At 36.1% G+C, this 27621-nt stretch overlaps 1 protein-coding gene across 1 annotated transcript; it reads right to left on the bottom strand.

Annotated features, from left to right (window-relative positions):
* On the bottom strand, nucleotides 1–27621 carry IRAG1 (inositol 1,4,5-triphosphate receptor associated 1). Its single transcript, XM_062494447.1, has 20 exons — nucleotides 27553–27621; nucleotides 22535–22635; nucleotides 21371–21441; nucleotides 19902–20075; nucleotides 18898–18972; nucleotides 18374–18423; nucleotides 17911–17952; nucleotides 16741–17331; nucleotides 14797–14875; nucleotides 12291–12411; nucleotides 11401–11431; nucleotides 10186–10326; nucleotides 8005–8136; nucleotides 7105–7246; nucleotides 6405–6454; nucleotides 4720–4827; nucleotides 3445–3512; nucleotides 1940–2059; nucleotides 1186–1317; nucleotides 1–241 (listed from the first exon to the last, which is right to left on the bottom strand). Exons 1-20 carry the CDS (start codon nucleotides 27619–27621, stop codon nucleotides 1–3), a joined length of 2538 nt encoding a protein of 845 aa, XP_062350431.1.

The following is a 27621-nucleotide window of genomic DNA, read 5'->3' as shown; positions in this document are numbered from 1 at the left end:
TTATTCCGTGTGTTGCTCCTGTCGGAATCCTGAGTTCCACAAGGAATACTGATGGGCTGCAGAACAGCTGGCCTTCCCTTCAGGTGCCTCTGACTTTTCATCACAGGAGTTGTAGGAATGGTAGATTCCCAACACCACAGCAAAAATGACTATTGCAGCCACTACAAGCCACACCACATTCCAGTGTTTGCAGAGTTTGGGGTACAGGATATATAAATAATTAACGATGACTTCAAGTCTGCTGTAAAATGAAAAGAAAACTATTATATATTAATCAAATGCAAATTTATTATCTTAAGATTTTCAATTTGAAAGGTGTCATAAGTGGTGCACCATCTTTTTTCCCAATACAAACACCTTGTCAAAGGAGGATCAAACTGTAAAGTTCTTTTATGATGAGCTGTACACTCAGATATTCCAACTCCAACTATTCTATGTGAGTAATAGTTGTGAGACAGCTGGAGACTCTAAACTTAACTCCTATTTCTACAACCTGTCACCTGGCAAATCTCAGAGTTTATCATGCAAAATTCTGCACTGTTCATACCTTGTTCAACTAAATTAAATGTTGGAATACGTGGTAAACATTTCTTTCCAAAAGTGTGATGACTAATGATGGCTGCTCTCTGCAGGTGGCTGAAATCTCAAATCAACAGATAGCTATAATGGTTATGGAATGGAAATGAATTCTTCTGTATTAACCTGCCAGAACCTGGGATTGGGCATATGACTTGCTTTGGCCAGCATTCAGTTCCTCTGCAATGTACAGACAGAGAGCACTGGGTACAGATGGATGCTGTGTCACTCTAGTGACAGTAATGATACGCGGCACTAATTCAGGTTCCTAAATTACAATCTTTATGAGGCAGTACATATCCTCAGAGAGATTTTGGCATCTAAGGAACTTTTATGGAGCATTCTTTTACCTCAAATCAGAACCAAACCCCAGCAAGATGAAGCATCTTGATGTCAGCATACAGCTTTAACCGGGATATCAAAATCAAAAGTTTTGCGTTTTGCAACTACACTGTCTTGGAATATTCCTTTTCCGTGAAAATACTGGTATTTCAATATGCTTTCCCAGGAGGAAAACATGCCAAAACAACAGTAAAAAACACTTTATTGGGTACCACAAGTAGAAAAAATTGGCCCCTCTTGTATGGACATATTGCAACACTGCCTCACCTGCTTTTCAGATTTTTTATCTCATCTTCGTTTTCACTTTCTTCATGTTCATCATGACTTTCTTTGGGTGTCTCTTCATCTTCTTCCTTCAGTTCCTGAAGTTCTTTGGCTTTCTTCAAGGCTTCCTGATATCTTAATCAGACAAAACATTTATTTCTTAGTCCAGAATGTTGTATAAGCGTGTTCTCATTTAATGAAAAATTAGCTTTATGTTTTGTTACATGCAATAAAACACAAGTAGTAGTGTTGCAGCACTTGAGCAAGAGTAAAAATTAGCTGAAGATCATGAGTAAGGCAGACAGACATCCACCCTTCCTGAACAGAGGGTTATATTAGAGCTGACACTAAATTTATCATTTTGAACAAAGAAAAGGGGTTGTTCTCCACAGAGAACAATTTCTGTCTGTTGTAAAGGAGTCAGTAAACATTTCTCGATAACTTTCCATCATTTGGAAGATCATCTAGACACTTCTTTTTTTCCTGGAGAATAAATGCAATTCAATGCTAAAGTCAGATGACATTACGGATTCTGCAGGAGAGGATCAAAATTTGTCTTACTCTTCACATAATACAAAATTCTTTGCTTGACATTCAGAAACAAATCCCAAAGTTTTTTATTGCCCCAAAACATACTGTGTAAAGCACTTTGTGACACCAACAACATAACTACTGTATTTAAAACTCAATTTTAAAAGCAGATGTCCTCATCTGGTAGCACATATTCACAGATTTAGTTCACAAAAAATACTCCCACCCCTTGTTATAGGCTTCCTCTTCTATCTTGGCTTTAGTTTCAGGACTGATTTCTTCCAGCCCACTCTGTGTCAGGACAGAAGTTGAGGTTTCACAGTCAGGCTCTCCATTTGACTTCCCACTGCCAAGAAAAAAGAAGCAGACAAATAGAAAACAACATCACAGAAATGTGTTGCATTTGGAGTATGCTGCAATTTTGTGAGTCACGTTTTGTCTGTTTAAATCTACATTGAAGAAATGAAATGTATTTCAAAGGAAAAAAAAACTAGACACCAAGAAAAATATTAGTTTCATGATGGTGTGATTTAAGAACAGTAATTATTATGTTTCTAAGGTAAGAAAACTATAATTTTTATTCTTCTTTAAAAAAGAAAAAAAGAGTCTTTGTTTCCTGGCTCATCCATGACATTTATTTGCAATTCATGAAAACATTTCCCTCAACTTTCTAAAAATCATCTTAGAAATTGTAACCTGCTAGATAAGAGGAACATAACAGAAGTCATGTCAAATACTAATTCAACAAAACATTGTTTATATTTGCCTTTTAATATTCTCCTGTGCTGACTTTATATCTTGAACTGATGCACAGGTTAAAAAAATACACATATCTTTTCTCACTAGAACTTTTCTCAAGTAAAAGTTTGGAGCATGTAGCCTGAAGATAAGCTGTTTTATATTGCTGTCTTCCTGCAGTGCTCTCCTGTCATTTATTTAATCTGGGACAGAGAGTTTAAGTGATTGAGACATAGCACATCTGTCAAAGTTAAGGTTTAATAAGCTCAACAATGGATCATCCCATTTCAACTTCTGGAATCTCACCCTTTTTGCAGGCCTTATTTTCCTGGCATTAAAATAGTTCCACCTGATTGACATCATCTGTGGAGAATGGATTTCCTCTCAAGTCATACTAAGAGTAGAATATATTTTCATTTGGACTTTAAACAAACCATGAGTATAAGCTTGAAGTGCTTAAACATACGAAACTGTGCTGGTCTAGGTAATTCTACATTAGTAGACCAGCTGGCCCATGCACACACACTTATACTCAAAGCTGAATTTCAAGTTCTGCCTCTGCTGTTTGGTAACGTGATTTGTTTTCTTAGGTGCAAAATATTGATAAGGTTTTTTTTTTGGTAGTTGTATTTTCTCACAGAATTTCTGTACAGTTTCAAAAGTTGCTCTAGATCTTGCAGAGTTCTTTTGAATAGTAGCAGCCAGTACTGTAGTTCCCCATTTTTGTTTTCTCAGTTGCTGCATACTTACATTCTTAGTAAAGCACAAGGTAAAACAAAGACATAAGATAAATTTTGTCCTGCCTCAGCACTAATCTAAAATACATGAAAGTCAATATTATGTAGTGATATACACATTGAAAGCTTTTAATTTGCATGTTTAAAACGTTCTAACAAGTAGTAGCAATATCACAGTATTTCGAAGTATGATTCTTTAAATTATCATTTAATATTAGCATTTAATAGGTACTGAGACGACCTAGACAAAACTCACTTTTCTGGAAGTGCTGGCAGAGCAGGAGTAGATGTTAGGCTGCTCCTTCCATTACTGGGTGATTCAGACTGTAAAGTGAAACACAGCAATAAATGTTACATTCATTAATTACTTAACATTCATAAAGAATATGAATAAACTAAATAATTCAATACCAAGTAAAATTCATTAATTAATTTCAAATGAGTGTTCAATAAAATGACAAAGGCAGTGTGCTGCTTATGTTTCCTTCCCACACTCACAAGCAAAGTATCTTTAATGTGGTGCTCCCATTAACCAGAGTAAACAATGGACTTGCACACTAAGAAATTTTTCTGACATTTCCTTTTACCCACTTTATTTTTCCACAGAAAATGGTCTCCTTCATTTATTGATCCCTGAACAGTAAGATTCTTCTATTGTTCCTCTCCTCCTATTCTAAGAACATGAATTTATTAGCTGAGTTTTCAATGGGATTTTAAACAAAAATAATTCATAATAAAATATGGCAAACAAACACACCTAGTTCCTGAAACAATTGACTCTGAGTACATAATAAATAAATTGCACAAACAAATGCTTTTCTTACAAGTAAAACAGATGAATAGATTTAGCTTCTCAGCAAAATCCTCATTTAAATAAACCTGTATTTTTAACAGAAAATTACATAGGCTTTAATGTTATATCCCATCTTAGCTCATCTCTGAACAGTCAGTATGTCTTGCAGTTTTTCTCCAAAGCATTTGTATGGGTTTATTATGTTCAGATTACAATTTAATTTAATTTATTAATGTTTTACAAACAAAAATTCAGTATAGAGACTGATGACTCCACTGACCCCAGATCATCACAGAAACCTCTAAATAACTACCATGTACCTTTCTGTACATTAATTACATTTATTTCTGTTCCGTGGACTTTTGGCAATGAAGAACAGCAGTCCAGCTCTCTTCTGTGGTTTCTGGTTGAAATTTCTCTCCTACAGTGAACAACTATTTTCACTGTGTCTTTCCTGTATGTTACTTCAGATTCAAAGGCAAATCGCCTCACTAACTTCCAGTGCCTGTGAATCAGCAGCCTGCCCTATTCAGCTGTTCCCAAAGGGATCATTCGTGGAGGTAGATTGTGATGTCCCTTACATAACAGCATTGACCTTTGTCCATCCCTTTCACTGGGATGGAGTCAAAACAAGTTAAACCAATGAAAAAGCTTCCATTTTACAGTAACTATGGCTTGCCCCTGTGCAAAAGTGGTTTAGGAAAAAACTAGTAACTTTAAAATGTGTGTTTTACTTACCAGGGATGGCATTGAAGGTATAGGTGAAGCTGTTGGTGACTGACCAGGAATGTTCAAGGAGTTAAATTTAGGAACAACTGCAACACTGACTCTCCTCCGAGGCATATTCTGGGAGAAACAACAATTATTTTTTCCACCATACAACAAGACAGAATGAAGAACAATTCCACGGGTTAATTCGTGTGGCAAAGATGTAGGTCAGTGTCCCCTTTGGGAAAAGGAGAGTTAGGAGCAAAAGTAAAATAAAAGGTCATGGTTTTCCCTAGAAATTCATCTTGTACTGCCTGGTATGGCAAGTGCTTAATGTGAAATGAGGTGTGGCACAGAGATGCTGCTCTTTTCCCTCCATACTGAAAGCCCAGCAGTGTAAATCACACAACAGAAATGTTCTGAGTTTATATAGTCAGCTCTTACCATAGGCCTTTGTCTTTGATTAAAGCAGATGCATAAAGATGCTGGGGAATGTGCCAGTGTCACAATGACTGGAAATAATGAAGTCTCACATGAAACTCTTATCTTGCTATGTACCTATTTTGTTATACTGTACCCACTATGATGTATTAATTACATGTAAACCTATTAATTATAATTTAATGAAACAAAAACATCCACTCCTTCCACAAAAGAGCAGCCCTTTCTCTCCCCCACCCCTGAACTGTTGCATAGGATCATGCAGTGCTGCTTATATTTCCCGAAGACCATAAAATTTCTTTCTTATGACAAACTCATGCTGACTGTAACAATATATTCTAGCTCAAGTACAGATTATGTAAATTTTTGCTGTCATCTGGTAGGTAGCCAAATGCTTCATCCTATAAAATCTATGTAAAATCTATGCTTCCAACTGAGTAAAAACATCAAAACACTTATAGCATCTAACAGCTTTGTTTTAGTGCATATCCAAACACTTCTAAGATTCTGCTCTAGACAACTTTACAGGAAAGGAGTTAAACACAGATTTAGTAAATGCTTAGGAGTCACTCCATGGTTCTGGCTCTAGACAAAACCAACCATACCTATTCATTAATGACAGCTTTATTTAATGTGCTCCTGAAAAGCTACACTGGGAAGTCTGCAGCCATGGTAGGCAGTCCATTCTGGTGTTTGGGTTCTTTTTCTCCTCTTTATTACTTGGACTTGTCTCTGTTCAATTTAGCGTTTTTTTGAGACCTCTGCTTCAACCTATGGGATTCTTGTTCTGAAATCCTGTCTTGCCCTCAGCGTGCTCTGTGCTGTAATTCTTTATATCCAACACTCAGAGGCAGTAGGAATAAAGTAAATGTAAAGAACTACAACCTAATCAAGTAAAAATATAAAAATAAACAGTAGACTGAGTATAATGCACCTGATCATCAAATTTCATACCAGTCACACTGGGACTCATGCCTCCCAAATCACTGGTTGTTTTAGCAAATTTTGTGATAGACTCGATCTCCAACACTTGGAAGTTTTGCAGAAATAAAACACTGCAGTTTCTCATCAGGCACTATCATTATTGCACAAAGTCATATTAATTCATGTATCCAAAATTGCAAAGCATATACACTAAATTGCATGGATGATATTGAGAATTTACTAGCACTGTTTTGTGCTGGTAAATTCTCAATTTACAGCCTAAAGAACTCTATACAGATGAAGAAATTTCACTACATAAAAAGTTTGTTTTCTTTATATTGTAGAAATACCTTTCCAACAGTGAGAGACATGGATCTAGATGAACGAGGAACCCCATCTTCTGCACAGAAACAAAGACAAAGAATAGAAAGACTATATGAGTATCTCTAATTAACATTAATAGAGCCCTTGCTTATATTTCAGTATATTTACACAGGGCCTGTAAGTGACCATGTCTTTATTGTCATACGGTATTGTCGTACAGCTGTCTTCTCAATTACACCTGCACAAGAAATTTGAAATAATTGCAAATAACCAAATCATTACTGTTTTCACTGAATCAGGCTAAAAGCCCACTCTTGGCCTCCATATACAATTTCTTGCAAAGGAAAATCCTCATACTTCAGTTTCCAGCAAAGGAAAGAAAAGGTTGCAAAAGAAAAAATACTGGTTTTAATCATGAAATTTTGCCATCATCTGGTCCTAAAAGGTAGTTGGATTAAAATTGTGCAGGGTACATGGATTTGTAAGAGGCCACAAGAAAATATGACTGGGTCTCATCAGAATTTGGTAAGTGTTGGTGATTTCAAATTACTGTACTATAGCATTAAGTATGGCTCATATGAAACATTTTAACTTATTTCTGTAACTTAAAAATCTGCTGTAGATCAGAACTTCATGAACAGGTTTCACAATACTTTAAATCATTAATTGCACCAACATCTCTGAATAAGAGGCAAGACAAACCCTTAAATTTTTATTTTTCTTTACCAGATGCACCATAGCTTCTGCTAGAATTCTGATTGGCAAGTTTCTTGAACTCCATTAGTTCAGCATGATCCTTTTCATATGTCCTTTTCAGGTTTTCCACATACTGCATCATTACTTCAGTTGCCTTTGACATACGCTTCTCCTAAGGAAAAAAAGAAGAAAATATCCAGGTAAACTCTACACGTGTCCAACAAATCACTGGCTCCATCATGTATGCTCCATGTCAGGGCTAAATCTGGAGCTGTTGTTCTTAAGGAAATTATGGTGCCTCCATGACTGAAAATTCCTAAGACAGTTAGAAGAAAATGCCAATTCATATGCATTTCACAGAATATAATAATTTATTTTGTCATATATTCATACACCCTGCCTGTGTGCCTATCTGATTACTTATGTGGTATACCACATTTGTTTTCAAACCCCCAAAGGGCTTAGTCACTGGCATCAATCTGGTTACTTCAGAGTGCAAAGGAAACATTCTTGAATCCAGGAGGGTATTGATGTGTTCTCATTTATACTTAGTCTGCTCTCATACTCTTTGTAATTGACTGAGCTATTGTCAAAGGCAGGTGACTGAATTAGATGAGTTTTTTGACCCAGAAAAAGTTTACTTCTTTGTGCTGCACTGATTTGAAATTAGTTTCTTGTGATGCAGCTGTAGCTCTGAATAAAATATATGCTCCTGTTGTACCGATGTTAAACAGATTAATGGGCAATCTTCTGCCGCTGGAATTCTATTTCCAGGCTGCAGTGGTGTGTTACCTGACGCTGCAACAGAAGTCTTTCATCTGTCAAAATGGCAAATAAAACTCAAATAAAATAAAAAAATAACCTCTAGCCCAGCTGGAAAAGAGTGAACCTGTGGGTCCAGGATACAATTAAACACCAGGATGGCCTCACCTGGCGAACGGCTCCGACCATCTCGGCACGGCTCGAGAGCCTGGCAGCCAAACGCCGCAGCACCGCGATGTCCTCCAGCAGCTTCTGGTAGGCTTCCCTGTGCTCATAGTGGTGCCACAGGTGAGCTGAAGACTGAAGCAAAAATACAGCAGCTTTATCAGCATGTTTTTAGTTCAAATGGAGTGGCCAAAGCCCCAAAATGGGGTAGGAATATCCAGGCAGAACTCCACATGGAGAGATAAGCCCCAGAGGGGTGCCAGCACTTGCCACCACAGCCAGCCCAGAGCACTGCTGTCCTGTCTGAGCACGGTGCTTCACTGCAAACTGCAGCAACACAGTTCCAGGAGTTATAAAGGGCTTAGCACATTTGCAATACTTTCCCTAATGAAATCTATAGTGAAACATGCCCTGCTACCTGTGAATTCTACAAATGCTAAGTTCATTTCAACTAGCACTTAAAAATGATTGCTGAGGGACGAATGACATTTTCATTTTCTGATCACAATGTATTAAGAAGGCCAGGTGTGTTCTTTCAGTTTCATGATACTTCACTTATTTGGAAAATAAGACATTATATACCCAAGAATTGCAATGTTACTTTGATAATACATTGCAACCAGAATTTGACTGCAAGAACCAAAAAGGCATAAGGGAATATGCTAGAACTTCAGATTTTCCTTTCTTTCTTGGCAACTGCAACCTCCTTACTTTCTAAAAAAATAAATCAGAAATTCATGTAGATTAGCTTTCTCTTGAAATTAGGTTTCTGAATAACACATCAATTATCACAAGACTGACTAAAAAAAAAAAATCAGAAAGACTGGTAAAACCATCATAAAGTTTTAAGCCATAAAACATGTGCCTGTCCTACAGGAATGAAGATAACCTCTCCACGAGATTGGAACAAGGCTAGGTCTGTATGAAAGGGATTTTACAGAAGCCATTACTGCTTTTTATTGCTTGTTAGTTTATTCCATTGTCCAGAACAAAAGCTTTCATAGGGAAGGCAATTTCCATTTTGTTATAAATCATGTAAAAAAGCTTGTAAAAGCCAGACTGTAGCATGTGAACTGCTTAAAGGAAGAAAATCCTAATCATATCTGTCCCGTGCTGGCAATATGATCCTTGGTGCCTAATTAGGGATTCTTGACAGAAATACATGGCAAATCTAATAGACTTATTTCAGTCTGAAAACCCTGAGATTTAATAGGCTGTTTCTGCTTGCTCTTTACATAGGAAACAGAGGTAAGAGCAGCAAAATAGTCGCAACATTTTAATGGAAACAATTAATTTGAAAATGGAGATTCGGAATTCCAGATGAAAAGATGTGAAGATCACAATATTTCTTTAATGGAATATTTTCTTACCTGATGATGTTCTTGATAAAGTAAATGGGAGAATTTTATGTTCTCCTCACTATTTTCATGAATTACAGCACCTCCTTGCAATTATGAATGCTGGGTCTAAGGATATTTCATTTATCAGCCTGCTGTCCAACCATCCCTCCCTTTATGCACAGAGACATGCACAGCACTTAAGTTGACGCATTTTAGCAATTTTTTGTAATTCCAGTTAGAAAACGCAGAGAAAGCTGGCAGGAAGGACTCAAAACTACTGCTGTAAAGGAACTCCAGGGACAGCTGGAATGAAAGTGTACTTAGGCCCAAAACCTGATCCTGAGATTGTATCTATTCTTTTAAGTATTCCTTGCTGTTTCTTTTCACATATTGTGCCTTCTAGTATCTGCAGTTAAGAGGCCTTTCAAGTTACAGATCTCAGGATTCAGGTTTCAAATCTTTTTGGTATCTCTCATATCTGGACGCTTCACATTTACTGCTAAAGAAGGTCTTGCCCCGGAGAGCATGGATCAGTGTTCAAAGTGCAGTTCTGAATGCTTTTAGCTATGTCACAGACTTATTTCAAGAACTGAACAGCAAATTCCTAGTATTTATTCCTGAAATCTGCTAGACCCAGGGAAGCATCCCCTAGGCATTTCCAGCAATGCTGGCCCACTCTGGCAGAGTATGCCCCGTCCCAGAGTAGTAGGGAGCTCATGGCAAGGAGTTTGAGCAGCAGAAAATGAAGGTTTGGAGCTGAATTTACAAGTCAAACACATTTGCAATGTGTGTGCACTTTCATGAACACTATAGTTCAGGAAAAGAATTCCCACTGTTTTCTTACCGTAATGGCTGCTTTAAAGTTTTCCAGTTCCTTCTCAGCATTCTCTTCTGTAAGGTTTCTCTCTCTCTCTGCCTGCTGAATTCTAGATTCCAATGTATAACTATCATTTCTAAAGGCCAAGGAGAGTTGTACAAATACATTCTGTTCGGATTAAAAAAGGCATTTTCCAGTAAGTCTCACAGTAATATAATTTTCAATAACAACTTATGGATAAGGTATGTGTTTAACAAACTTTGCTGCTTAAACAAGTATGAAACTTAAAATTGAAAGTATTTTTTTAATTAGTTCTCTTTGAAAAATCACTTCTATTTACTTCCACTGAAATAGGAATAATAAACGTGTTGCTGCCTTTTCTCCTGGATGTTTTTCTGGAAGTTCTGCAGGGCAGAGACATAATGAAGGAAGCTGCCTACCAGAAAGCACCACAGTCACAATGGATCTGTTTTCTAGCTGGACTTCCTCCAAGGGTCCCCAAGGTTTTTAAACAGATAGTCTGTGCAGAGGAAGTCCAGGGATGAGCTCACCACGAGCACTGTTTTACATAAGGGTTAAACACCTACCCCTGAAGCCAGCAAAAGATTAAGTGCTAATATTTTTATTCTCTTGCACCCTGCTTTTAAAGTCTGCTTCTTTCTTTACAAGAGTCATTATTTCTTAGGATTAATACTTTGCAAAGCACAATGCAACAATAGTTCCAGTAGATTGCAGCATTGTAAAGATAGATATTTTTCTTGACTGGTATGTGATTAAAAAAATACAAGAAACAAAACGCACAAGCTAAAGAGCAACCTGCAAACAAAATTATTGGCTTGGAGAGAGAAAGTAAAAATTATGTAAACTAATAGCAGGATATTATTTAAAAATGCCCCAAAACTGATATTGGCTAATAAAAATGCAATTAAAATTGCTTAGTTTCTCATCTTATTTCATCTAGATTTTTTAAACTACTTTAGAATAATAAAATTATTTCCAAAGGGAACTTGTATTTCATTATAAAAACACAAACAAATGTTTTGCTTATTCCTGTTCTGTGATTTTACAACTTCTATTGCTCATATTTCACAAAATTGTTATTTTGGTGGAGTTCAGTATGGGGTTTTTAAAATGAGAAATATATTTTGGGGAAAAAAATCACCCTATTACCTCATTCTAACAACCACCCTTAAAGTAACCTCTTAAAATTGGAACATATGTCTAAAATAATAACATACTTACTTCAACTTCTTTTTCAGTGAGTGGTGGGGAGCTAGAAATAAAAGATAAAAATTCACATTTTAATTAATTTTTTCTCTAAAAACAAAGCTATTCTAATACTTAATTGAAAAGAACATCAAAATGTATGTTTGCGTTTCAAGAGTTTTCCACTACTTTTCAGTTTTTATTATAATCAAGCCATGGTCTCTCAGAAGTCCTTCACTTCATGCATTTATTTATATAAAATAACGTATATAACAATTAATTCATTATAAATGTTAAATATTTATTTCACCTGCACAGAGAATCCTTATTGACAGTTCAGATAACTGAAGGCTCTGGTGGTTTTGATACACGACCATGTGGGTGAGTGAAGGAATTATTTTTGGCTGAATAAACTTGGAATTGTTTTAATGTCTTGGAAAGTTCAAATCAGTGAATTCACAAGTGAGTCCTTCAACTACATTGCAAAATAAACTCCATTTCCCTGAAAAATTGTCATCAGCAGAAAAATTGCAGAACCCTTACATGCCCAACTTCTACCACTGGAAAGCATCATCTGGCCTGATTATTTTCATGGGGGTGAGAAATAGTATTTTTAATATGCAGATATTTTTAATATCTGCACCAGCAATCCTGGAAACCAGGAGTGGAAAAATCTGTATAAAAATCTACTTGTAGCATGCAATTAAGGCTTAAGACTTTATATGTAGAACTCACAAACTAATTTTAAAAGTTGGCCAGTTACTGGTGCATTCCCCAAAATTGTTCAGAAAATCCATGTTGCACATTTTAAGGTGCAATAAAATAATTTATCTCCTTATGAATGGAACTCCATAAGGGATATTTACTGGAGACCATTAGTGTGCTTTCTCCTGGATGATGTTTTTCCACTTCTAATGAGCTTTTACCTTCCTGGAAGTGATTTGTGCACTCGCAGTTTTCGCAGCAATACATCAGGAATGCTGGGCATGACATCAGAGCTGTTCTTTGTCTCTTCCTCTTCAGTGGGGGAAGGGAGAGGTGAAGGGCCTAAAGACATTTTCAGATTAAACAAAACATTATGTTACTTGAAAAGTCATGCATTCTTTTCTGGAATATTTTAGCTGAGGTTTTCCAATAGAATACTGTTATTTTTTAAGGCTTTAAATGCTACCTGCCAATATGAAATGTAGTATAATGTACTATACTACAGATTTTGTACACCATTTATTGTTACAAATTACATCATGTACCTGTTTGCACTGTATGTTCATTGAAACAGGATATAAAGGTTATGCTTAAATTCTCTGATTCTGACACTTTCATAAGGACCAAGACATGGCCAAGACTTTTTTTTTTTAAATTCATGTTACTCAACTTCAGTATTTTCATTTTATTTAATTTTCCTTATCTCCTTCTGTCTTACCAGAATTCATGAAGGACTCTCTGATAGGAAAGGCAGACTCCCCAGTCTGAATCTCAGACTTGGGAAGAAATCTTTTGCACAGTTCTCCTGTTCATAAGTTTAACAGAAGGATTCTTAGACTTGCCATGTAATTAGTGTGTAAATCTGGAGAGCATTAACATGAAAGACGGAACAGAATGGGAGATTCTTTCCAGCTACATTTTAGTGCTGTGCATTTGCTTTATATTAAAAAATCCCAGTATTTACTTAAGAACAGTCACATGTGTCCCCATAAAATCCAGCCTGACACCACAGTGTCTCCAGATTTAATGCATTCCACTTACCTAAACTTGTGTAGATGCAGAGTTGTGTTTACTCAGACAGTGACAGTAACTTGCCATTGATAAAAACCATGATGGAGACATGGTACTCTGGATTCATAACAGCAATAATGAAGTATCTGGCTATTTCCTATTGTTCCAGCAAAATCACCCCTCCAGTTGAAAAGGTGGCTTCTATGACAATGTAAGGAAGTAGGTCTCCCTAACAAACTAAGAATTTGACCCCTTGCTTGTTTTCCCTACTGAGGACAAAGAGTTCACCCTTAATGTTCTGGCTATCATTGAGATAACTGACTGGACTATAAAAAAACTCGTGATACTCATGAGATCCATGCTGAGAAGCTGGATAAAATAATGGATAAAATATGGATAAAATTATTTTTCCATAATGTTTTCCTCAAGACTTCCAAACCTGCCAAAATTACATAGCAGGCTGGTAAAATGGCAACTATTTTATACTTTCAAACAGATCCTGCTAAATAATTTCTGGGAAATTATACATTAGCAGAGTGACAGGAATAATATTATCATATCTAAGAATCCAAAGATATAATCACTAGATATAGAGGGCAAGAAGTCTCTTTTAATCTTAATTCATTCAGATTGAAGACGAGTCCATTTCCAGACATGATATGAGATGTAGTATCTCAATCATCTCTCAATGTAACAGGAACTTCAAGGCCTGATGAGCTAGTCCCAGTGCAAATGTATCAATTAGCAAAATGAACAGTATTTTAAAAAATTGAAATTGTCTTTGGATTAAATCCATAGTAACCATCTCCATTCCAGTTAATGTCACATTGAACAAGCCCTGAACTAACTATTTAAAAAAAATAAAACAGAGTGTTGGTTGAAATATTTTAGGTTGATATATTTGGTTTAAATATTTTAGCTAAGCACTACTGCTATTTAATTCTTCCACATGTTGAATTATCCTCAGGTTTATCTTTTTGCTCCTTGTTCTTTTAGATCCTTTTAGATGCAGCTACAGGCATCCAAATCTTTTTTTGCTTGTGTTAGATTGGAGAAAACGTTCAGTGCCAGATTTCTTTTTCCTCATTTCTGTAGAGTTTTAGGCCTTTTCCTTAAAGAAGTATTTACTTTTATTTTTCCTTAAAAATCACAGAAATTGAGGTTAAAAAAACCCACTTATTGTGAGATATATTTTTCCAATCCTTTAAACACATTTATGATGCTTCTCTGGCCTTACTTTTTTCATTCACATTGACATGTGGACCAGAAGTGAAAATGCCATTTCAATACTTGCCACACATATACTAAAATAAAAAAGCAGGAGAAAAACCATCCCATCTCTTATTTATACTCTGAGGGATCAAATTCACCATTATGACCATAGTGTCTTGCAGAAGTTGCATCCATTTAATCTATCACTGTTGAAATGTTTTTATAGAAAGTTACTGTAACTTCAGTCCTACAACTATTAGGTACAAGCCAGACTCCATTCCATGTGTGCATCTTTTCCCTTGGTTATAATAATACCTACGGTATCTTTTTGGTTCAAATCATCAAGAAATTGAGGTACTTTCCATTATTGGTCTCTCTTGTTCATCATTTATTACTGTTCTCCATAACTGCTTCAACTATTATAATTTTTTCTCCTCACCCCACATAGTAGTCAATTATAAAAATGAGTATATAACATTCCTTCCAGTTTTTATGATACTGCACCTTTTTCCTGTTCTGCTGCTTCACTAAGTTCAGGAAGTTTAAGTCCAACTAAATTTTGATTTCTCATCAAAATATGCTCCTGTGAAGAGAAACAATAATACTTCTAAGTAACTGAACCGCAAATCTCAATTTAAATATCCCTGCCCCTTGAACATTGAATATAACATTTACTTTAGTTGATAAATATAATAGAGATATTTGCATTACTATAGTCAGATGCTACATAACATGGATATTCATAACTTCACACACACACTGGAATATTATATATTTCAAATTTCAGGCATTATCTAGAAAAATTCCTGGTCATGCAAACAAAGATTAGCAAAATGTGCCCCTTATTCAAGTACATCTATAGAGTTTTGGTAAGGGAGAGCTTTAGTAACTGACAATGAAAAAAGCAGTTTTGGATATAGCCACAGTAATAACTGAGTATCCCAGATAACATAAGAAATTAAGAAAATCCTATATATGAAACTTTGCCACTTTGTATTAAGACCAGAGTTTGGGATGCTTCACTGTTACTGTGTTCTACCTCTATTTCTTACAGGTAGGAAAAAAGCACTCTCAAGGATTAAACCCTGTCTTATTTCTCCTTTTATCATCTCCTCCTCCTCTCCTTTCATATTCTCACATGTATTTAAATTCACAAACACCTGCTTTTGTTTATGAGTAGACAGTTCCTACTGGGGACAGAGCTCAAATCTTGCCTAACTGTAATTATAGATCATGGTGCAATATTTTTTTTATTCTGTTACTTGTGCTTAACAGCCTCTAGGTCATTCAAAATGCTAGAATTAAAGAATTATAAAATGGCTTGTGTTGAAAGGGACCTTAAAGATCATCTGATTACAAACCCCCTGCCATAGACAGGGACACCTTCCACTATCCCAGGTTGCTCCAAGCCCCATCCAACCTGGCCTTGAACACAGCCAGGGATGGGGCAGACACAGCTTCTCTGGGCAGTCTGTGCCAGGGCCTCACCACCCTCACAGGGATGAATTTCTCCTGTAATTATATGGCTCAAGGGTCCCTATAATCAAAACTTCCAGTACATATACACTAAGAGTATGGGTATTATATCAAGAGGAAAACATGAATAATGAAGCTGCCATTCCCAAACAATACAATGGGAATGAATTTACCAAAGTGCAGAATTTGAGGTCCTCACCTGTCAGCCTTGCATTCATCTTAAAATATTAACTGGGGGGTCAAGGAAAATATCCTGATCAAGCTGTTCAGGAAAGTTCCTGCTGCTTCTTTTTTAATTTTTTTTCTTTTCTTTCAAAAGTCATTATTAGTAACAGAGACATGTTCATTGCTTTCTTTTGGTGGTTTATAATTTAATGAAATGTCTGCTTTTATTCTTAGGGTTTAATTCTTAACTTTTATTAATAATTTAGAAAATTATTTAACAACAGATTAGTTAATAGATAGTGCAGCCCAAGCCTATTAATTTAGAAGCTGACAAATTTGCAGCACATTATAATGAGGAACTCTAAGTCTGGGCATGCTCTACCTGCCCTTGCTATCAGAGATGCCCAGTTTTACAGATCTGAACGCTTTGACACATTTTCTGAGAAGGTTCAATAACCAGCTAATCATTACAAACCCATTTCCTTTCCTCTGAGATCTTGCAAATGTAAACATGCAAGAGCACTTGCACATGCATATGTACACATGGAAGTACCACAGTGCACTTGATGCATATTTGAAGAGAACTAAGAAACAGAGTAATTCCATGGAATTTACTTACAGGTTACAATTTAGTAAAGTTGCAAAGGAAAAACATGGTACAATTCTGTATTGATTATGCTGAAACTGTTTCCCATTTTATCAATGTATGTTGCTTGCAGTGATAAAAATAATGCTAAACAAGTTGGAAGTTTAGTAGAGTATGAAAACGACTTTTTAAAATAGGATACAGCTGATGACAGGACTTACCTCTCTGAGCTTTGTCAGCTTCTGCATTCGAACTGGCTGAACTTGGATTTGAAGGTCTTTGAATGCTTTTAACTGATTGCTGGATTTATTACCAACAAAGCTTTTATCTTCCTCACATGGTAATTTTAAAGGGCTTTTCTCTTTCTGTCCAGGCTCCAAGCTATCCCAGGACACAGCCCGTAATAGAGGAGGACGTAGTCCACACAGTTTAAATTCTGGTTTACATGGAACTTTATGGTCCCTCATTTCTGGAACAGGAATTTTTAGCTTTGAGTCCATATTTCCTATTCCTGGTCCTGGTAGATGGGTTCTTAAAGGAACATCATTTTCTTTCCCTTTCTTGAGGAATGATTTTCCAAGTTCATTTTCACAAACATTCATGCAAGTATTAAGAGACATTCTGCCACCATCACCAGCTGAAGGGGAGAATTTAGGTAAAGTATCCATATGTTTACGTGGATCAAAGTTTTCCTTTTGGTCAGAGAGCTTCTCTTTGGAGTTTTCAAAGCTAGGAGAACGAGGAACCAACCTTCCCTGAGAAATCTTTCTTTGATCATTCTGCCTTCGATCAATTAATCCTTTTGCAGCATTCTGAAAGTACAGAGACACATATGAAACAGAGAAACAAGTCCAGATTCCTTTTTTCCCCTGCCCAAGGACAGACTTTCATTGTAAAAAGCCATTTCCTTTTCAGTGACATTTACTTCTGAATATGTGCTGTTGACAAAAGAAATAATTTTTAAAAGGCACTTAAAGAACACTGAATTGGGAATCTCCTCTCTGAACTTTAGAATTAACCTCTCCTATTCCAGAGTCCATTACAGCAATCCTCCTAAAGCCAATCTCCTTAGCATCTTAATGTCATGGAAAGTCTAAACTACTGACATACATCAAAATGGCTAAAGCAGATATTTTTACTTTAAGTATAAAGTTACTTAGTATCTTGGTTTTAACTGAGCTAGAGCAGGGTGTATGATAGGATGGAAAGATAAAGTGATAAGCCCGCTGTCCTCTACTTCTTTTGCAGGTGCTTCATAATTTCTTAGAGCAGTGTCATTTTCTTTTCACTCTGTGAACAATCCTTTCAGCATTTTTAGTCCAATCAGTAAGTCATATGCGTGCAAAGACAAACCAGCAGATTTTGTTCAGCTCTTAACGTGAAACACTTACCTCTGCAGTTTGCCTGTCATCCTCTTTCACAATTCTGTTATTCTACCAAAAAAGGATGAAAAAACTGCCTTACAAGGTAATCTTTCACACCTAGGCTACAAATGTTAGATATAGATATTAATGGCTGAACTTTGAATCTCTTAATTTTTACATTTCTTCTTCTATTTATTTATGAAAAAAACTTCAGGGATTTTTTTTTTCATAGATTAGGGTTATATTGCATCTTTTTCTAGTTTCTACACTTAACAGATCTTTATGATCTTTCAGTTCTTGTTATCTCATGGATTTTCTTCAGCATAAATATTTATTCATCCCTTGCTGTACAGAGAAAATACCAGTAATCCAGTTTTGGTACATCAAATGGTATTCCAAACATACAATTTTTATCAGGGACTAAAAGGACAGGATATTATAATATACTACTATACTAACCAGGTTATTGCACAAACTATTCAGCTCTTACCTGCCCTGGAGATACTGACTCAATATTAGTGGTTGTGCATGCATCAGACCCTGAAAGATACACACATAATTAGGGCATATCCTGATATTTTGCTCAATTTTTTTACTACTATAGCATTAATAAACACATGTGCACAGTTTCCCACAATACATGAAGGACAAAAATTCAAATGTCAAAAATACTATTAAAAAGGAAAAAAAAAAATTCAAACACATAGCAAGTGAAACATCATTAAAGCTTCTCAAAACTCCATTATTGATAAAATTTTAAAAACAGAACATGTGAACTTGCAACACCACAGGAATAAAAATATAATAAAAACATCTATACACAAAAATATATTTTGTATGCATTCAGGAGCTTAATCATATTCAGGTCTAGATGCTTAAATCTACTCTTCACAAGAAATACTAAACAAATACACTTTTGGTGAGCTTTTATAAGTTAAAGTTTGAGCCTGAAAATGGTTGGATTTGATGACCTTAGAGGTCTTTTCCTCCCTTAATGATTCATGATCATTTTACCTGATGCAAGTGGAAGAGTGAGAGAGCTGTTCCAAGATGCTACAGGTGAAACTTTGGAACTAAGAGTAGGGGAAACTGTTTTATTAAAACAAAGACAAAAACAAAAAGGTGATTTTACTTTCTAGGCTTGTACCTTCTGTATTTTTAGAATTCAGATGAGATTAAAACATCAATAGCATGGTCATCAATGATGTGTTTGTCCAGAACCTGACAAGTAATTTTAATTGCCAGGCTGTACTTGAGCACTTAGGAGTTTAGAGTATGTTTCACATCTTGTAGGCCAAAAATGGATAAATTTCTATTGATACAGGGCATCCTTGTTTCTCCTCAGTTTTCTGATACTGTAAGCACTAAGGAGATGCAGCACAAGAGAAGATTCAGGAGGAATTTAAGAAAAAAAAAAAGGGGTGATGTAAGTTGTGGGGTTTTTTTTCCCCTGCAGAGAGTGTCAGGCCAATTTTAAGACAGAGCTTTGTTTGAAGTGGCATTTCAAAGCAAAATGAAAGTCCTATTTCATGGTAAAATGGTATTTTGTTCCACTTTTCAAACACTTCACATAAAAGGAAAAATCATTTAAATTTACATTCTGGAATAAAATATTTTCTTCTGCTGTTTTTAAAGGAGTCCATTTAGCTTAGTTTATGGCTATGTTCAAGAGGCAATGTAATTGTGTCTAGGGGGAATGTTTTTTCAGCAGGATGAATCTAGCCACTAAAATTTCATTTAAACAACAATTTGTGACCATTTTTCACTTTTCAATAGAAATATTTCATGCTTTCTTGTTACACTGTTTGCTTGTAATTTTACTCCATTTTACCCTGACACATCTGAGTACATGGATGGGTCATTTCTATTTTATGTGGAACCTTGTGGAGGACAAGAGGGACTCTGACCTTCAAATTAACCAAGTATAAACAGCAGCAATGTATAGATTACAGTAGGAGTTTCCCTTTACAGATGTTTGAAGGAGAATATAAAATCTGGTTTTCAGGATCTGCTCCTACCTGTGGGTGATTCTGAGAGGCTGCTTCTTGACTTTCTGCCTCTGCGTGTTAGAAACCTCTCACTCACTTTTTTTGCTTCTTCTAACAATTCAAGGTTCTTCTTTTTGTCTTCTTCTGATATTTTGACATCTGGTAGTGGATCATTCACCAGATCAATCACATGACCACTATTGTCTGTGTAGAAAATTAGAATTAGAGCTGGACCTTCCATTTCCAGGTATATTGTGGCATGTGAGAGTAACAAGCTCAAAACAAACCTGTAAATTCAAACCTGGAAATATAGCTTTGAGCTTGCATGTAACAAAAAATTAATGTCATTTCTAATGTTACAATCTCAAGTTCAGAGGAAAGCCCTCAAACCCACTAAGATTAATGCACTGCGATCAAAAATTCTCTAAATATGTGAAACAGGCTTTTCCAGCTGTGTCTCCAATGTAGTTTTTCTCGTTTCTAAATAAAAGTACCATTAGATCCATCTCAACTAACAGGAATCGTGTTTCTGTTGTAGATTGTGTTTTTTCATGGTATTGTCATGTTCAGTTTTTCAAGGCTAAGAACTTCAATCAGCAAAGACTTATGCACAATAGTTTTAACAATTAATTTAACACTTCATTAATCTGGAGCATTAAAATTGGTTGAAAACAGCAAACTTTGAGCACTGATTTTTACAACTCTCTAGCACATGATGAAGCAAAGAAGGCAGGCAGCTATCAGAAAGGCCCTTCTGTGTCAGTCAGTATAAATGGCTTTTATGAGCACAAAAAGAACAGCTTGGATGAGGGGGAGGAAAGTCATCAGGTAATATGAAAAAAAAATAATTAAAATTTGACAAGAGCCATCTGTTTCCAGAAAAGCTAAGGACACAAGCAAGCAGCAAAAACTCAAGGGTTTTTGGTTTGTGGGTATGCAGTTGTTTCACTACTGGTTTTTGATTGATTTTTTTTTTTTGGTAGCGGGAAAAGTCCTTCGACTTTAATTTCCTTACATTTATCTCAATTTCAAAGATGTCAAAAACCGTACTTACAGACTGAATATTCTAAATCAATCTATTTTCAGTGTTTTGGTTTAAACTCAGATTTGTATCTTGGAAGTTTGAGAGACAGACCTCCCATGACAATTTCCCTATCCTAGCAAAAGAGAAGCTCAAGTGTAGCCAAACCAGTATTTTGTATTCTACAAGAAATAAAGCATGTATATGTTGAGCCTTCTGAAAATGTTAAATTAAAGCACCAATTAACAACTTTCTGAAAGTAACAATGTGTGTATTTCCCTGAAATGATCTGCACGCAGTCCACTTACAAACTCATGATTACGATTCAACACCCCAGCAGTATTCCTTGTGCATGCATTACAGAGTGTGCACAAAGAAAAAACTGTGGTCAATACAGTCAGACTCTCTATATAGGTTTTTACTGCATGTCACATTTTCTGAGAATACATCCTAGCTGAAATGAATGATCACTTCTTACCAACAGAAGTCAGTGAACTTGTTGAATTCCTGGTGGCACGGTTGGAATGTCTCCTATGAGGACTCCGAGGCCTGGAGAGAAAAGTGAATGAAGAAAAATTATGGAGCATGGCACCATAAAAGCCCTAATTGCCTATTAAAAATTCATTTTAAAAAGAAAGCCCTTTGATTAAAAAAATTAAGACAAAAAGCATTTATTGCAGTTCCTCTCATCTCCAAGCAACTGGAAATTGGAGGAGATTACAGAAATAAAATTGCAGAAATTGATCTGATAAAGGAGTTTTTAAACATTTACTATTAATCTCATCCACTGTGAACCTTATTTCTCAGAAAACGCTCTACATTTCTTTAGATTATTACCATGACTTAAACTCATGTAAGAACGGTATATAGCAACAACAAAAAAAGAAAACAAAAAAACAACCAACAAAAAAACAAACACAACATAATTCCTTAGGCTTCCACACTGACACTACCATAGGCACTTTCTAAACTGCAAACCAGGTAAAAGTCTCAAACAACTGCAGAAATGTAAATGCTGATCCTGCAAATAATTCTGCTTTTGAAGGGCTGCATATAAATTCTGACTCTAAACTAATCTTGAATTTTGGAGAAGCACACTTTTAAAAATACAAACAAATTACAGATTTACAAAATATATTTTCTGATACATTTTTTTCCCCATTTTTTAAGTTTAGTGGCAGGTCAATAAAATTTAAAAGCCCAGGTCAGAAAGTATGCTTTATCAGAGTAAATATAACAACCCTAATTCAACTCAAAACTGAACTGAACTTTTCAACTTCAAACACAATTATGTTCAGATATGCTTAACCTCAAGAAGGTATTCTTGTCCCATTTGTGTGAAGGGGCCCAAAACTGCTTCAAAACCCCTCATATTACAGTTTTCAAACTAGATATTTGTTGTCCAACTCAATGAGTGGGGTTGTCAGGCTCAGTATTCTGTGTAACTCTACTCTTTTAGTATCAATTATATTCCTGTTCATCCATCCTGCATCCTAAACACCACCCTCAAAATGCAAAGGCAATATGACCAAATTAAAGAGATACAGCAGCAATATTTTCATACAACATACATTTCAGAGCAATGCTTTAGAAACACAGCCCCTGACATTTATGGATGGATTGGTAATGTATGCTACAGTACCTGTTAACCAGATTTTTATCAATTTCTACATCTGATGTAACAGCATTCTCTGGAAGAACAATAGAAGGTGTGCTGCATGTTGTCCCTTCAACAGCTGTGTCCTGAATGGTATGTGACAAATATAAAAATGTAGTTAAACAGAAATTCAAACCACTGAACATTGACTCTCTGTGTGGAAATCAATGTGTATTTCTCAATTTACCTAAAAGAAAAAGTAATTGAAATTAGAGATAATTAACTGTAATTCAACAAAACAAATGTCAATTAGAGGCCTATACTTAAATTACTCAAAAGAGATGATAGAGACCTGGAATTTCTGTTTTCTTTTAAAATTTTTAATGCATGCAAGCTAAATTCAATAAGCATGGAGTTAATGAGAAGGCTTTAAAAAGGCAGACAGTCTGTTTTTCACACAGCAAACCATTCCTCTAGTGAAGTAGATGTCCAAGAGTTCAGTGAATTTATGAACTGAATGCAAGAGTGAAAAACAGCTCTTTGTAACAGGGCTAAATTCAGCACACAAACCTTCCAAATAATAGTAATGTATAATGAAAGCTTGAATAAACACAGTATTAAGTGTACACATGATACCCAAAACCCCAAAAATAATTCAAAGTTATCTTGGTTTTCCCTCAAATTACATAAACATATTTTTTAAAAATACAATTTCAATATCTAATAAAATAAAAGGTAATTTTTAAGTGCTAAAAGAAACTGGCAAGCTGGTACTGAATATTAATATGTGCTTGCCTGCTTAAAAATATGAGACCTTGTCTCAAGAACTTAATCCCACACCTTCTGCATAATGATACCACTCAGCTGAAGAAAAGGAATCTGTTTCCTGTGAGCTATCCCAAATGGAGATGCAACAAGTTGACATAAAGTGTTGTGGATGCCTCTCATGTGGTAAGAACATGATCACTTCTACCCCAAGTACTGCATTCAGATTAAAACCAAATAACAGCTGGAGAGAAAGCTCCCCAGCAGTGGCAATGGACTGCTGTCAAGTGACTTGTAAAATTTAAAGAATAATTTGTAAATTCTCAAATCCTAGTTGCTTTCACTAGGCACTGATATATACGAGTGTTTTGTTTTAGTCTGTTATTTGGAGCCTACAATTTTCTTGAAACTACATCCTGAAGTGTCACAGGTAATTTGTAAGGCAGGTAAGAAAAAGCTGTTGTAATAGCACTAATTTAGGCATTAATAGAATGAAGCATGCAATAAATCACAGTTTAGCAAGCCAATTTTAGACTCTGGAAGTGTTCAAGGCCAGGCTGGGTGGAGCTCTGAGCAGCCTGGTCTAGTGGAAGGTGTCCCTGCCCATAGCAGGGCTGTTGGAACTGGATGACCTTTAAGGTCCCTTCCATCCTAAACCATTGTATTCTATTCCATAACAAAGCTGACTCTTACTTGACTGCTAATGTCTATCATTTACCATAGAATTCCTTGAAATATCTCTTCCAGTGCTGCCTTTTATTCCTGTTGAAATAATTTATTTTCTGATCAAGTCAAAGGACTCTAGAGTACTTGGAAAATGGTATAATATTAAAATACATAGTGTAATCCTTCTACCCTTCAAAGGCAATGAAAGATGCCTTGATTTGGACACATGATTTAGGATTCTTGATTCTACTGTAAATAGCGTAATACTAAAATAATTTTTTTCAAGCAGCTCCACACTTCCATACTCATAATTCTCATATGAACTTCTTTGACAAGTTTACTTTGTTAGCCACAGGAGAGCAGGATGGGGAACACTGTGAAGATTTAAATTTAGGAAAAATATCCTTGTAATTCTGAAAGTGTTAGAATCCCAAAGCATATGTGATTCAAATGCACAAGTGGCATTTTATGACAATAGCTTGAAAGCAAGTTTTAGTAATATCCTTGCAGATATTAAAAAGTAACAATATATTTTGTCAATGACAAAACTTCAGATAGGACTTGTAGGACAAAGCAGCTGAATACACATGCACAGTGCTTATACTAATCTCATGACTGCCAAAAAGCAAAAACTTTTGAATGATGTAACATCAGCCTTGAAGTCACTCAAGTCCATTTTAGGATTCTAAAAACAACTCATTAAAAAGAAAAGAAAAAAAAAAATAAGAAAAAGGGGGAAAAAAAAAAAGAGGCTGCAGCCAAGGCTAGTTCAGGTCGGTCAGGTAGAAAACATTAATCCTAGTCAGCAGCTATAGGAGTCCAGCATCTACACAAGTGAAACCTCATGGTCTCCGTTGTCCAAACCTACGTTGTCCAAACCTACATTGTCCAGGAGAAGGGCAGGAACAGCCAGAGCAGGAAGCTTTTTGCAGGGCCAGCTGGCTCCAGTCAAAAGTAATTGCTACAGACTGAGGAGTGCTCAGGCTGCCCTACAGAGGCCTTGGAAGAGAAGCTTTAACAGGAAGCTTAAGCTGCCTCACATTTGTACAACTGCACAGAGATGACACAGAAGATTTAAATCTGAGTGCCTTTAACTCTGCCCTCTTGGTAGCTTCCAGACCTGTCTGCTCCTCAGCTATTCCCAACAGTTGCCTCTTTTCCTAATTCCAGTGGCTCCCTGCTACCCAAGTCTTTGCTTCCTTTTTGTCCCAAGCCGTCCCTCCCACAAAAATGTAGGGTGAAACTGACTCCAGCTCTGTGGCTCAGGTGGGAACTGCTCCACAAGGATGACCAGGAGCCAAACAGACTTTCAGGGAGGCATGTATAAGGCTGAGAGTGTGGCACGGGCAGTTTGGTCCATAACAGAACAGCCAAGAAGATCAGGGATTCACAGGGTGGATGTAGAACCTGCAGACATTCTGGCTGCTAAGTCCTACCAGGCCCTCACTAAGCATACAGAGAATGTGCTTTTGAAATTTTTATAATCCAGACAAATTGGGATGATTTTTACATTAATGGGATGGAGAGGGGAAAATAAATACAAAGATACTCTGCTGAAAGACCTACAATGCCAGACAGTCAAATGATAGAGCTTTACTGTATAACACCTGAATTCTTTAAAGCACTGGGGGGGGAAAAACCAAACAGGAAAAAGAAAACCCTCTGCCACCTGGCCATATTCTTAAATATTAATTAAAAGTCTGGACTGAACTTCAGAAAAAACATTGGCTGCTGTAACAAATACTGAAATGAAAACCCACATTTGTTTTGTCAAAATGATTTTGAGACACAGAACCCAGGCTTTCCCATCATGTAAAAGCATGATCATACTTGAAGCATACAGAAAGCTACGTGTGATGTAAGGTTAATTTTCTTTTTGACAGAACTATTTTTCAATCTGTGTGCATTTGGACATGCAGGGAGAAGGTGGGGAAGAATCTTCTGAAACAGAACAAGGAAGGTGTTAGTCACCAGACAGTATTTTAGATGAGATGAAATTCCAGAAACTGGAAAATTTTGTTGAATGGCAGAAAACAAATTCACCAGCTCTTAGCTCCTTCTGATGCTCTCTCCTAGTTTGTCCTTATCTCACAATAAGAAGCTGTTTTACTCAGAGTGACTTACAGTCATGCTGTAGAACTTGACCTGCAGCAAGAACCAAGAGTGACAACAGCTAAGAACAAGATCAAATTTTCACAACGTTGGCCAGTGGCAAACCTTAAGTAGGCTAATGAGCAGTGTAGTGTGTTGGTTAAAATCACTCCACTGCGATTTTATGCCTAAAAATAATAATTTATCTAAAATGAAGCTTTTTGCTTCATGAACTACCACATTACCATAGCAGATTTAAGACCTACGTCTAAAAGGCCTGGAAAATATATTAAAAGTTTAATGCTTTTATCTTAGGAGGCTGGAAATTTTCATTTCTGCCATTTGACAAGCACATTCAGGACTAGAATCACTGATGCCTGCTAGATTTTCTTATTTTTCATCTTTGGGTATGTTTCATACAGCAAGTCTTTTGTACTAAAATACTTTTTGCATAGGTGAGTTTAAAAACCCCAGTAAAATCTTCTTGAGCTAATATATGTTATCAGATGGTAATCTTGATGAACTTGTATCCAACTGAGGTGTTTATCTTAAGGCAGGAAATTAACACTCAGCACCATGTGCAGTCCAGATGGAAGGCAGGACAAATCAGTGCAGTGCTCACTGCTGATATTTTCCAACAGTGTTAAAGTAGCGGATGTTTTCACCTAAAGTCTGGAATGCAGTGTCCTCAAACCCAATTGACAGTGTCACATCTTTAATTGAGGATGTGCCAGACTATAAATCCTCTCTTTCTTTCCACCAGTTTGCATAAAAATGAATTTGGATTTGGATAATCTGTAATTTGTTAATCACAGTAAGGTTCTTTACTTCAGCTAAGATAACAACTGAAAAAAAACCCAACCCAATCCCAGTTTATTAAAACAGAGATCTACTTTTTATCTGTGGTATAGATAACTGAAAAGGGCAAAGACCCATCTGTTGTTGATTTTTTTTAAATTTTATCTAGAAAGAAAACATGTAAAAACATGTAGATGCCACACAGATTTGAAGCAAACTGATGAATAAGCCTGGGGAGCACCCACCTGCCCTCTGTATAGTTCCAGTGTATGTTCAGCTACTGCTGTGGCAAATAAAGCACTGAGGAAGACTACAAACCAAAAAAAGCCCATTTTTATCTTTCACACGCACAGGAGTTGCATAACATCCTCTATAGGTGTAAAAGCAACATTAGCTGTTGAAGTGCAAGCCTAAGTTTTGTTCTTAAAGTTTTAATAACATCAGAAAGGACATTTTTGGACAGCTTTGATATATGTGTCTGTTCTGAAACATTTGTAAGCCTCCATAAGAAAATGATAAACAAATGCTTGAACAATTTCTCGTCCCTTAGGTTATAAAATATTTGAGGAACTCTGAAGATGTCAACTAAAGGATCATTCGTAGCTTCATCAATTAAGCAAAACACCCTGATACAGAGCAACAAACAGATTTGATCTTATAAACCCCTAAATATACACAAACATGTCTCAGTCTCAGGTTTCCAGCAAGTGTCAGAAAACACTTTTGTAAGTAAGAGAGCTTACTTTGGCTGGAGGAGAACTGCTGTGCTGGGCCTCTTTTGCTTGTCCCTTGTCTTCAGGTAAGGTTGGCAT

Source organism: Cinclus cinclus, chromosome 6 (genome assembly GCF_963662255.1).
Source record: "Cinclus cinclus chromosome 6, bCinCin1.1, whole genome shotgun sequence".
Taxonomy (NCBI): Eukaryota; Metazoa; Chordata; class Aves; order Passeriformes; family Cinclidae; genus Cinclus; species Cinclus cinclus.
This window is presented reverse-complemented; position numbering and strand designations above follow the sequence as displayed.

Bases quoted from the DNA above. Each gene is read 5' to 3' on its own strand.
- IRAG1 (XM_062494447.1), bottom strand. From the start codon at position 27,621: ATGCCAACCTTACCTGAAGACAAGGGACAAGCAAAAGAGGCCCAGCAC. The intron at 18,973-19,901 runs GTAGGAGCAGAT...TTAATAAAACAG, and splicing joins CCTCTCAGAATCACCCACAG to TTTCCCCTACTCTTAGTTCC. The intron at 3,513-4,719 runs GTAAGTAAAACA...TTCACTTTACAG, and splicing joins TACCTTCAATGCCATCCCTG to TCTGAATCACCCAGTAATGG.